This window comes from Toxotes jaculatrix, chromosome 3, assembly GCF_017976425.1.
Source record: "Toxotes jaculatrix isolate fToxJac2 chromosome 3, fToxJac2.pri, whole genome shotgun sequence".
NCBI classification, from domain to species: domain Eukaryota; kingdom Metazoa; phylum Chordata; class Actinopteri; family Toxotidae; genus Toxotes; species Toxotes jaculatrix.
This window is the reverse complement of record NC_054396.1, coordinates 1,058,956-1,071,427: the sequence shown is the minus strand read 5'-3', so window position 1 is coordinate 1,071,427 and position 12,472 is coordinate 1,058,956. Positions and strand designations below refer to the sequence as shown.

At 40.8% G+C, this 12,472-nt stretch overlaps 1 protein-coding gene across 1 annotated transcript in view; it reads right to left on the bottom strand.

Annotated features, from left to right (window-relative positions):
• The window catches only part of cadpsa (Ca2+-dependent activator protein for secretion a), a 133,458-nt gene extending 126,627 nt beyond the window's left edge, over nt 1-6,831 (bottom strand). The window contains exon 1 of the mRNA XM_041033874.1: nt 6,458-6,831. Within this exon, the coding sequence (XP_040889808.1) occupies nt 6,458-6,808 (351 nt within the window). The 5' untranslated portion in view covers nt 6,809-6,831. The remainder of the gene's footprint in view (nt 1-6,457) is intronic.
• Nucleotides 6,832-12,472: the final 5,641 nt, after the last annotated feature.

The window sequence follows — 12,472 nt, the reverse complement described above, 5'->3', positions numbered from 1 at the left end:
AATCACATGACAAAAACCTGCAGAAGCACAAGAAATCATTTTACAATATTAAACTCAGCCTAAGTCTATAAATAATGGCAGGAAATATTCTATAAGTCTTTAGTAAACAGTGAATATGTTTTCCTTTTTTGTCTGATCATGAACAAACTATTATGTATTATATAACTCATGTTATCCTAAGATATGGTATGAAAGAATCTTTGTGTAATTAAAATGAAGCTATAATCATCAGCATGTATTTATTTAGTGTGATAAACACATCAAAACAACTTAACTGAGCTCTAAAAATATCTATTTTTATTTATTTATTTATTTGTTTGTTTATTTTTTATTTTTTTGGCTCCAATAGTCAGTCTGTTGACAGGTTTTGATCTGACCCTCATAAATTAACCTGCTCCAGACGAAATTAGCCATGCGGTATGGGTTACCATGGTGATCTGCCACGGTTAAAAGGGTGCTGGTTTTGCTTTGCGACACCAGAAAACTGAAGGAACCTAAAGAGTAAAGCCCAAAAATAGATGGCTCAGCCAGTCATCTTGCTTCATGGTTCAAGCCTCAGGTTACACAGGTGATCAGGTGTTTACATGCACTTTTATAACCTAGTTACTGTAAATCAGTGTTTACATGCAACAGGTCTGTACCCCTGTATCAGGTTGTCATGTGGACTTCTGACCTGTAAATGTTTTCTTCTTTAAAATTAGGGATGAGTTCAAATTCAAATTTGAACAGTTTAACTGATCATCGCACAGAAAGAGCAACATTTATCTGCGACTGACTGATCTTCATTCTCTAAAGGGTTCATCAACCAAGAAATCAGACTGTTCTCCATCTGACTAAACAGTGTAAAGCTGCATTCATCAGTATTTCCACATAAACAATGGATGCGTAATATAAAAGCTGACCTCCCCCCAGTGAGAAAGCCACAGAGAACAGACTCTGCAGTTCCCCCTCAGTCCTACTGAGCTTTCATCGACCTCATTTCCAAACACAGCAGGCAGCTGTTTTCAATGAAAATTTCCCAGCTAGCAGGTGAACATAGCGTAGCATTGTAGCAGCTGAAGAGCCAGATACCTCCCCCAGGAGTTGTTTGATACAAAAACACTGCACTCACATTCATCAAGCGAACAACTCCGAAGGCTGTTCTGTGTCTGCTAGATGTGCAAACAGGGAATTGTGTGCTAACACGTTCGCCATAACAACTTTATTAGGTGATAATATGTCAGTGTTGTGTTCGCAGCTATTTGGCGCCACCTACTTCAGTTTAACACAATGCTGAGATTATTTGTGCCTTCGAAAGCAGCTCTACCTGCACAAAGTGTTTAAGACGTAGAAAGTGCAGGTTGCTGAACATTAAAGAAACCTTTCAAAGAAGGAACAGCCATGGCTTTATCTCTTCTCAGCCCACAGCATCTCGAGCCCAGCGCAGTACCACCCACTTCCCAGCTGACTGGCAAATGTGTTTGAGAAGGAGAATGAGCTCCAGAGTGTGAGCTAAACACAGAATGTCAAACTAGACTTTCATTCTACGTCTACCTCTACGCGTCCTCTCCTGACACATACACACACACACACACACACAGAGTCTGACATTATGTCTGAGCCTTGGTGTTTTTGAATGGCTTGCATTCAAGAGCCTGTTGAAGTGTTTCCCTGAGCTCACAGGAGTTGTTTGAACTCTTTTTCCTGTTTTTAACATCAGAATCAGTCAGTTTCCTCTTTTGTTACTGATGAATGGATCAAAAGCTCCACATATCAGTGGATCTGCTGGTTCCAGCAAATAAAGTGTCAAATATTGGTCGACAAAAACTCCTTTACAGACCTGCAATTACATTTTATCAACTGTAGCTACACTCTTTTCCTGAGTGTTTTAGTTGAACCTGGCTCAGTCTTTGCTTAAAGTTTGAAGCAGCGTTTGTACAGAAACATTCCTAATGGAAATCTCTGCTCCATTAGTTGTGTTTCTGTGCTGCAGCTGAAGGGATTGTTGCTTTTACACAACGAAAAGGAAGTGAATACACTTCAGGGGTGGAAGAAATATTCTGAGTATTCCAAAGAAAATAAACTTAAAGTATCAATATAAAAGTAAGAGTACTTGCTCTGCAGGATTAGAACATTTAATTATTATTAAGTCTATTATTTAGTCTCTTGCTGTGCTGAAGCTTTGGTGTTGTCACTTGTAACTTGCTCTGGATAAAAACATCTTCTAAATGAATAAATGTAAATATGTTATTTGAACTCAGTTACACTCACCAAGATATTACATTACATGTAATTGGTGTTCTTATGAGACTAGGCTGAGAGTGGGTGTAGTCAACAAATATCCTAGTAAGCACAGTCATCATAGATGAGGACAGTGAGGAAAGTCGCTCACTGCACATGAAACCAAAGTGTCTTTCATCATGCACTTCCCAGAAGGTGGGGGGCGGAGGGTCTCCTGGGGACAATGAAGCACATGCAGTGTAACATGATGACACCAAAATAACATGTTGGCATGGATAGAAAATAACAAGACCTTTAGTGAGCACTGTAGGGGCGATCTGTGCCCTTTGTACGAACAACGGAGATGTAAGCTCAACAAGTGAGGCACTGTTGGCTCCGCTTCAGCTGTCTAAGATGGATGTTTAAATGTACTGTACATTCATTCACATAGTGCCGCCACTGCATACCACTACTGCATATATAAAACACAGTAGCTACAAGTACCTACTTCTATTACTGGTACTATTTAATCATTAAGCAGAGTGGCAAGTGGTTTTACTGGTTAAGCACCAGTAAAACCTTAAATGATCTAAAACGATGTGGGAAAATCAGACCGAAACATGACTTTCATGTTTATTTTATGTGGTCATTTTGAAAAGGTTCTATTTTTTTATTTTTTTATTTTTTTTTGTTTCTTCAGAAGAGCTAAACTCCGATCGACAGCTAAGTCACACACTACATGTACTTCATGATTTATTTATTTATATTACTTTAAGTCTCTTTCCATTGCACCTTGTCACATTTTCTTTTTATTTTAAATTTTTATCACAGTAATTCAGTGTTTGTTTTTTCATGTCTACAGACACTGCATGTGTAGCTGAGTTTATACTTAACAACAGTCCTGTTGTAACCCCATACAATGAACTATAAATCCTCAGAAACTACAAGAAAGTAATCAACACAACACAACACCACACGACTCACTTAAACTGCTTACTTATACACCTCACAGCTGAAGTGCTCTTGTTGTTATAAATACTGGCATTAGCGTGCCAATATTTAGTGTGTGTTTCCTATTTTCAGCCTGTCCCTGAAGCCGGGTGATGACAGGTCGGCTCTGTCGTTACTCTTTCAGTCTAAAACCCTGTTCCCTCCACTGCCATCGAATTCACCCATTTCCTAGACATGAAGAAGTGTTTTTACCCATAACCACCCAGAACTCTGTGTGTGTGTGTGTGTGTGTGTGTGTGTGTGCAGCTGACCTCTGATGGAGACAACGCAATCCGTTAACAGCCAGCCACAGACATACTGTCTGTTCCCTCCATCTACGGTGGAACGACAAGTCAGGTTGACATCGGAGTTTGTGCTCACTCACTGAACGGCTCTTTCTGTGGTTTGCTTTGGAAGAATTTTCCATTTACTCTCCATTGTATTATTTGATCCTTTTGAAAGGACAGTTTCATTGCATGCTCGTAGAATTTATGGAGCGTTATGCAAACAAGTGCTCTTATTAAATCTGATTATAAATTCCATGGTGGCTGAGGATGCTGTAGCAACTAGTTTCCACTAGTTCACTATATTTATAATACAAACCGTGAATACGCCTCTATTTACTGTACTAAGGTGATCAATCAACTGACTGACCATTCTCATTATTATATCATCTCCAGGTAATTTACACCTCATAGCACCATCACTAATTTTGTTGTTTTTACAGGTTTTTGCAAAATGAATGGCATCTTGGTAAATATATTTATGTTTAAATATGTTTAAATATGTTTATTGCCATGAGTTAAACTGGCAAGATCAACACCACTGACATGTCTGTTTGTTGGAGCTGAAGCCAGAAGACAATTAGCTTAGCATTAAGACTGGAAGCAGGGAGACACAGCTAGCTTGGCTCTGTCCTAAGTTCAAAATTACACTTACATTTCTTGCAAGAATGGAAATGAATTCAATGATGCTGACGTTTAGTTGCCATTTATATAAAATAAAATAGAAGCAGAGAGAGAGAAGGAGAGCAAGATAGAGGATAGACAGAAAGAAATGTGCGTGTGCATAGTCACAGACAGAGATGTGAAACTCAAACTTGAATTTTACCTGTTGATTTTCGGATGTAATTCTGAGTAATTGTGTGGTTTATCAGGAAAGTAGTACAGCAGACTGGTTTCTGTGCTGACAGCGACAAACAGGCAGTGACAGCTGTCTCTTATCAACGAGTCTGATGCAGGTTTAACGTGATTGCATATCTGGAAGGGATCTGAGTCCAGTTTCCACATCTTATAATAAACTCTTTGATGAAGATAAGCAAATGATGGATGATCGCAATGAGGTTTCAAAATGAGAACATCAAAACAGCACCATGGACCTCACCATGAGGTCTGATGTTGCAGCCCCTTCATTATCTACAAAATAGGTCATGTCTCAAATCAAAATGTCTTGTATTAAAATTAGAAGTGACTGTCTATTCAGGCTGAATGTGTGGACATAATAATAAGGCTGATTTAGCTTAACAGATATGCTTTTGAGGGTCATTGCTCAGAATCAGAAGCCTTTTCAACACAAAAAATACGGTGGTATAATATAATCTGATATAAAACTGAAAAAAAAAATGAATGAGGAGAAAGTGACATAACTTCTTTTCTAGTACTAAGATGCTAGTGTTAACATAGATAGTGTTAACATAGATTCTCTTAATCTGTTACCCTGGCACAGGAAACCTGGTTTCACCTGACACCTCTTAAATCAGGTTACTTGTGAAACTGCGCTCAGCCACATTACTTACTGCCTGCAGGGGGGGTTGTTCGCTTAGGAGGACATTACACCTTATAATGAGAAGGACTGAAGAGAGAGAGAGAGAAGCAGTTCACCTGGGCAGAATTGAACAAAATCTGACCTCTGAGGTTCCTTCTGCTTGAAGATGCTACTACTTATTAAATGCCCCCGTGGCACACTGATACAGTGGCAGAGATGTGATTTAGCCACATTGCTGTACCTGCTGTGACTATGTGCTGGACTGAGTGCTGTCAGAACTTGTCTGCACAGCAGTACAGCAGCTCCATGGATCGCCGGGGCGCAAACACTGATGAAAGACTGCAACTGCTCCTTACTTTCACTACGTCACTGCCATAGACAGGCTGGAAACTCCACCCGCCTTCGACTGTGGCCACTTGGAACTACACCTCTGCCTCTGATGTGATCAGACAAAGCAGCGTACGGACTAGTTCATTTTGAGTACACTGATACCATCCTTACTGCAATTCCAGTATACACCACTAGGTGTCTACAGCCCCCCCTGCACCACCACCATCACCCCTAACTGAGAAACAGTGCTACAACTGTCACAGAGTATCTTTGAAATGTGATGCTGGACAGCACAATCAAACCAGTACATATGTCCAACATCCCTATGAAGCGATTATATTCCCATTTCTCCATAAAGAACACATCACTGCTGATATCCAGTACACAGAAGACACAGACACAGGATGTCATTGTACTGAGTGGTGCTGTAGAGAAGCGAGTTCTCACATGCAGGGGGAGCGTTCTAATAAGAGCTGGGCTTTAGATTAGCAGGAGGAGGAAACAGCAACGATTGCTTCTGTGCCCAAAGGCAATTCACAAATGCAACAGCTACTTCAATGGGTGGGAACAACATGAATTCAAATACACACACACACACATTCTCTCTCTCCCTCTCCTGCCTTTTGTTGTCAGCCCTGTCTGTGTTTAGTTTGGATGAACACATTTCTGAAACCTTTTTAACCCTTTCTGGCATCCTTCAGCTTTGTTGTCATCATTCCCAGATGCTGGGTGAAGGGACAAAGCAAAGGAAAATGTTTTCAGTCTAAAAGGTGATATGGAGTCCAGATCTGCTCGTGTGGAGTTGCTGCCATGCCTCTGGTAGATGCTTTACATTGCAGTGGGCTATAATTCAGACTCATCTCAGGCTGTGCCTCCTCCAAAACAGCCTATTAACCACCTTTTATAATAAAAGTATGAAGCTTTGGATCACCACGTGGTGAGCTATAAATAAAGTATGTGAAGAAGACTGGTCTCAGACTGTAAGGTTGAATAAACCGAGTTATATATATTTTTTTTTTTCCTTGAATATTCGACCATTCAGCAACATGGTGCCACTACGGAAGCAACAGTTGGTGTCATGCATCTCGGGGAAGCCTTAGAAGTGAGAGGTGTATTTAAATCACGGCTTTGAAGTTGGGTTTTTGGGTCTTTTCTTTTTCTACACTGATCTTACCTTCTGCTGCCTCCGTGCCATATCAGTAGGTTGCTTTGCGTTGAACGGATAAGCGATGCAGCGCATCACAAACACATACAGCTGGAGTCTCTTTTTCCTCTCCTCCTCTTCCCTCTGCATCTTCTCCAGGTCCTCCTTCTCCTTGTCGCTGCCCACCGACGGGCTAGGGCTGGAGGGTCGACCGCCGCCGCTCCCGCGGCCCCGGGGCTGAAGCCCTCCGCCGCTGTGGCCGTCGGCGGCTCGGCCCGGCGACAGTCGGGCTCCTCCGAGGCTCTTCGGGGCCGCCACCTCTTTGGGTTCCACCTCCTGTATCTCATCTCCTTCCTCCTCGCTGGAAGACGGGTCCAACATAACGGCTGAGGCGGTGGAGATGGAGACTCTACCTGCAGCAAAAGTAAAACTGTAAAAGTAGAAAAAGAGATGCCGATCAGAGGGATCCAACTGAAGCCGCTGTGGAGAAGACGCAAAAGCGGAGTGATGGTGAGCGGCTCAGACTGTTGCTTCTCAAGGAAAAAAAAAAAAAACTGCCGTCAGACGAGTCAGCCTCAGCAAGGAAGATGAAAAGTGTTGGTGTCTAGTTGGTTGCGTGGTTTCCAAAGCCTTTCAACTCTGCCAGTCAATAGGCCTGGAACATAGGAGGGATTTATCATGAGAGCAGATATAAAGGGGGAGGGGTCGCAGGGGAGGGAAAACAGGACTAAACGGAGATGTGTTGATGCTGTGGTGCCGGGGGTGGGGGCAGTAGAGGCAGGGCTCGGAGCTGACCGCGGTGCTGAAACCCGACGCTGAAACCCGGCTGCTCTGGGATCAGTTTGATCGGGCCGCGAGCACAATAGATGAACGGCCACCTGATGATCCAGCTGAGTCAAAGGAGGACAGGTTTAGAAAGCACCAACCGGAACTGAGGGGTTGGCTTTCACAATAAAAGCCTAAGCGCTGATTTGATAATACATAGTCGAATGATGACTAAATGTTAAAAAATATTAAAATATTAAAAATGACCACTGACTGCTGCTGTGAGGTTTCCATAGACTTCACTCGATTCAACACAGGTTTAATTAGGCCCTTCCATCATTTTCTAATAGGCTGTTTACAAAATAATAACCTAGATATTATTGAATACGACAGTAGGATATGCACAGATCCACAGCTGTTCCTGGTCTCTTTCTATAACTGTTAGGCTGAACCATGGCCACTGAAAATTCTAGATTTGCATGATGAAATCCCCATCAACTAACAACAGGAAGAGGAAAGAGGACTTAAGTAAAGTTATCCACGGTGAAGCTGAAAGGATGTGTCTGAGGGGCAGCTGCAGAGCAAAGGAGAGAAGACCGGAGACGAAACGCAACTAAAACTGGACAGAAAATAGAGAGATGTGGAGATTTAACAGGATGTAACAGGACATCACTGACAACAATCAGGGAACTCCTGGCCAAGACTTGGGAAAATGACAATTCTCAGGACTTTTATTTTATGATGATTAAAACAGGAAAGCGAGGTCAAAATTCAGTATACTCACATATGGCCTTTTGTTGGCAGGTGGCCATGGTATAAGGGGGAGAATAACCCCTCCATGCTTGTGGCCTACCTTCATGGTTGTAATGGGTGATGTGGGGGCTAAGAACCGGCAGTTCTTGTCGGGTATTATCGCTTACTTTTCTCCAAAAACCTTGTCATTGTGAGAGTAAAAACATGTCATAACATCACCTGCTTTCAGACAACTTGAGTTTATGTGCAGAATTTCAAACGAATTGTGCACTAAACAAAGGAAAAATTTAGACTACAATAAAGATTCTTTCTGCTCATCTCCAAGGCTTTCTCTAAGTAGTTTACACAAGTATTGAACTTAAATGCAGTTTTGAGGTATTTACACTTTACATGATTATTTCCATTTAATGTTATTTAATACTTCCACTATCCTACATTTCAAAGGCAAATGCTGTACTTTTACTTCACCATGTCAGTTACTCATTAAGTTTGTTTGTCATTGTTATTGCTCTTCAGATTGACATTTTACATAAAGTATGTAAAGTAGTTCAAACTAGCTCCACCTCAAACAACTACAACAGTGAAATGCAGTTCACACATTTACGCATCTGTGTAAACAATGACATAACATGCATAATGATGTATTAGGATTGTTCTGTATGAGTAGGTTGCTTGAATAATTCTTTACTCATACTTAATCAGAATTTTGAACACAAGACTTTCACTTTTAATGGACTAATGCTGCATTGTTGTAATGTCACTGAATTAAAACATCTTAATACTTCTTCCACCTGTTCAAACAGCCATAATACTAAATACATCTTACTAAAACAGCTTTTGAGACACGGTACAACAGCAGCAAACAGGTTCACACAGAAGAGGAGGATGGTACTGTGGTAGGGTATGTTAACAATAAAACTAAATCAACATCCAAAAACATCCAACGATGGACACCACATCTATCTATAAATTGCAATTTTCCCTTCAAATTAGGATTCATAACATTCTTAAAAATCTATAGACAATGTAAAACTAATGGCCCTGCCAGTAAAAAAGCCTTTTTCCCGTGGCCAGGGGAGAACACAGAGACGAGGCCTTCTACAAACAAAGACAAACAAAAATAGGTATTTATACTCTTCAACAGAAGACACGAAGCAAACTTCACTGCTATTTGGCTTTACATTTCCATGGCCACCGTGAATGATCCATATGTCCTTGACTAAGATAATTCAAACATGAGAATATAGTTCATATACACAATATAATTAGAGGCTATATCTCTGGAATCATTGCCTAAGTTGGTGTTTGATTCCAACCCAACCACCTGCCTCCTCGACCCTGTACCAGCTAAACCTTTTAAAGGTCTCTGGCCTGTTTTCAGACCTGCAATTCTAAAATTTGTTAATTCATCACTTACATCTGGCACCGTCCCCACTGACATTAAAACTACTGTTGTTAAACCTTTACTTCATGAATCACACCATGATCCAGGGTCTCTTAATAATTATCAAAGGTCTCTAACCTCCCATTCTATTCAATTCCACCTCTGTGCTTCTCTTACTCGAACTCAAATGATCAATTTAAAGGCCTGCTTGACAGAGAGAGAGAGAGAGAGAGAGAGAGAGAGAGAGAGAGAGGAGCTCGGTGTATGATGGGAAGTCCCCCACCAGTCTAAGCATATAGCAGCTTAACTAGGGGATGGTTCAAAGAAAACCAGAGCCAGAACTAACTATATGATTTATCAAAAAGGAAGGTTTTTAGCATCCTCTTAAACATGGAGAGAGTGTCTGCCTCCCGGACCCAAACTGGTATATGGTTCCACAGTAGAGGAACCTGAAAACTGAAGGATCTGCCTCCTATTTTACTTCTGGAGACTATCTGAACCACAAGTAGGTCTGCACTCTGGGAGCGCAGTGTTCTAGTGGGGTAATAGGGAACTATGAGCTCCTCAAGATATAATGGTGCCTGACCATTGAGGGCTTTGTAGGTGAGGTAAGCAACAGTAATGCAGAGCATTGCAAATCATCATTTCCTGTGTTAATACATTTTTTTAATTCATTGGTGAGGATTTTCTGCCATCAAAATATGCTTAACAGTCATATGCTATTGTTTTATTCCAAGAGACCAGTGCAAAAGGGGCATTACCCACAACAGCTGACTGACTGGGAGCTGATGTTCCCTGGACCTCTAATTTCCCACAGACTAATGAGTTACTTTTAGAATTAAAATATTTTATGAATTACTCTTAGACCAAAAACTTACAAGGACTTGCACTCCTTATTTTTAGGAGTTTTTAGTAGCACCTAACTCAACCAGTTAGGTGCTACTTTTAGCCCAAGGGATGTTTTGTGATTTATAGACTCCTTAGCCCAGCCCACTCAGGTGAATTACATCTCTAACGAGCTCTCAGCTTCACCCTGTGACTTCTTGAAAAACAAACAACACCATCACACTGCATAAGTGCATCTTCTGTCTTTTAGCCTGACATTGCCTGCTGTCTCTGCCTTAGCCACATAGCTCTCTCTGGCCACTTTTTCTTCTTTGACCACTTCTCTCAGCTGCATTTTAGAATGGCTGGCAGTGAAAGCTTTTAGTGCAACACACACTGACCACATTGCATAGTGTTGGACACAAGTCAGTTGATGCCCACAGCATACACCAACACACCATACAGGCAGAATAAGTCACGGTACCTTTGCTTTGCATTACACCAGGTTCAATGGTTCTTTGCCTAGAACAGTTGTAACTGTCAATGAGCCACACAAAGCTACCCTTACAAAAAAAGAGGTTCATTCAAGTGTGATATTAGTATACTTCATTTAAACTAAAAATAAGAAAGTGTGAAAGCTTTCAGTCTACTTCTGATGAACAGAGATGCACTTAATGAAATAAGACTGAAGTAAACTATAAAAATACGAAAGTAGTAGTAGTGTTTACATTCATAAACTAAAAATGGGCGAGATGAACATAACTACTCAGAGTAAACTAACAGTTCGCTTGTAGAACAGTTCATAGTTTAGTTGTAGTATAAAATAAAACTGTATTGGAAACTGGTTGTGTATTTAAAAGTCAACTTTTATAAACTAAAAAGTGACCAATTTACTCCCAGGAAGTACATTGATATTAGTTTACTTTATTAAATGAACTTGAAGTCTGCTTCTTTTTTGTATGTGTAAGTGCATGGTTAGCTCACTTCAAAGTTCAAAAGATGTAGATAAGGAATACTCACTGTGGCTTAGCCAAATGATGATATTTGCTGAACTACGACTGATCTTAGACCTGAAAAAGAATGAGTGAAGGATAAGAGTGAGGGAGAGAATGACCAGAGATGAGAAGAAGAGGTGAGCAGATGGCTTGGTCATACACACATATGCTCATACAGATGCTCCTGACTCATGACTTTCCATTAGAAAAAATACAGTCGTCAGTGAATTCAGTGATGCAGTTCACTCATGAACTCCATGAACACAGATTTTGTGATGGTAATCACGGTATTTCCATCACCTATCAAAATAAAATAATTTCCATTTCACTTGTTCCATTTTCTTAAATACAGAAAATGAAAAGAATGTAAAAAGAAAAAAAAACCCTGAAATTCACAATCAGTTAAACCAAGATTACCCTGATTCAGTACACAAAGGCAGAATCTCTGATTAATGCCCAATAATGAATGCAGATTTTGCTTTGCACTTGGTTTATTTTTCTGTTTTCTGAGTTGTCAGTGAACAAACACCTCAAAAAGGTCAATGTTGCACCACCATCAGACTGATCAACTTTCAGCCATGTGCCGTATGGTGGTAGTGGATCGTTGATCAGGTTCCACCTCCTCCTGAATACTACCTAGAAAAGCAAAAGGGGAGAGTGCGTTCAACCTTAAAATCCCGAACCAAAGTTGTGTGGGTGTGATCCAAGTCAGAATTTTATACTGGCCCAGTTTCCTCTGAAGGAGCTCCTTATTGATCTGAATCAAAGTCATGTTGGTTTGGACTGCAGTGTTGATAGACACAGAAAACTTCTCCATCTTTCCTTCATAAAAGGGCTGATTTACTTAAATCCCCTTATTCTCACACACCATCACAGAAAAACAAACCAAATGACAGCATCAATCAACTGCTTGAACACATGACAACCGCTGGTCTGATTACATTTCGTCAGAAAGTGACCTCTTGCATTTGTGACAGTAATTCCTATCCTCTGTCTGTAGAAAACGTGGAAACAGCAAAACATCATAGTGACACAAAACATGTTCGGTGTTCTGACGGACTGACAAAGCAGGTTACTTTGACATGGGACACCTCAGCTCACACCCTGCTTCCCACCAACAGTCAGCATGTGTTTCTTTTGACCAGTGTTTCCCTAACCTTAATCCATCAGATACCTAAACATTAATACAGGACTCATTTTTGAAATGGACATGTAAGTCACTTTGGGAGACACCGGCAAATTTGTCATTCAGATGTGAGGGACTAATTGGCATGATGGGATTCCTGTGCATTTCGCAATTTCAAGAGGTATTGCGCCTTCTTG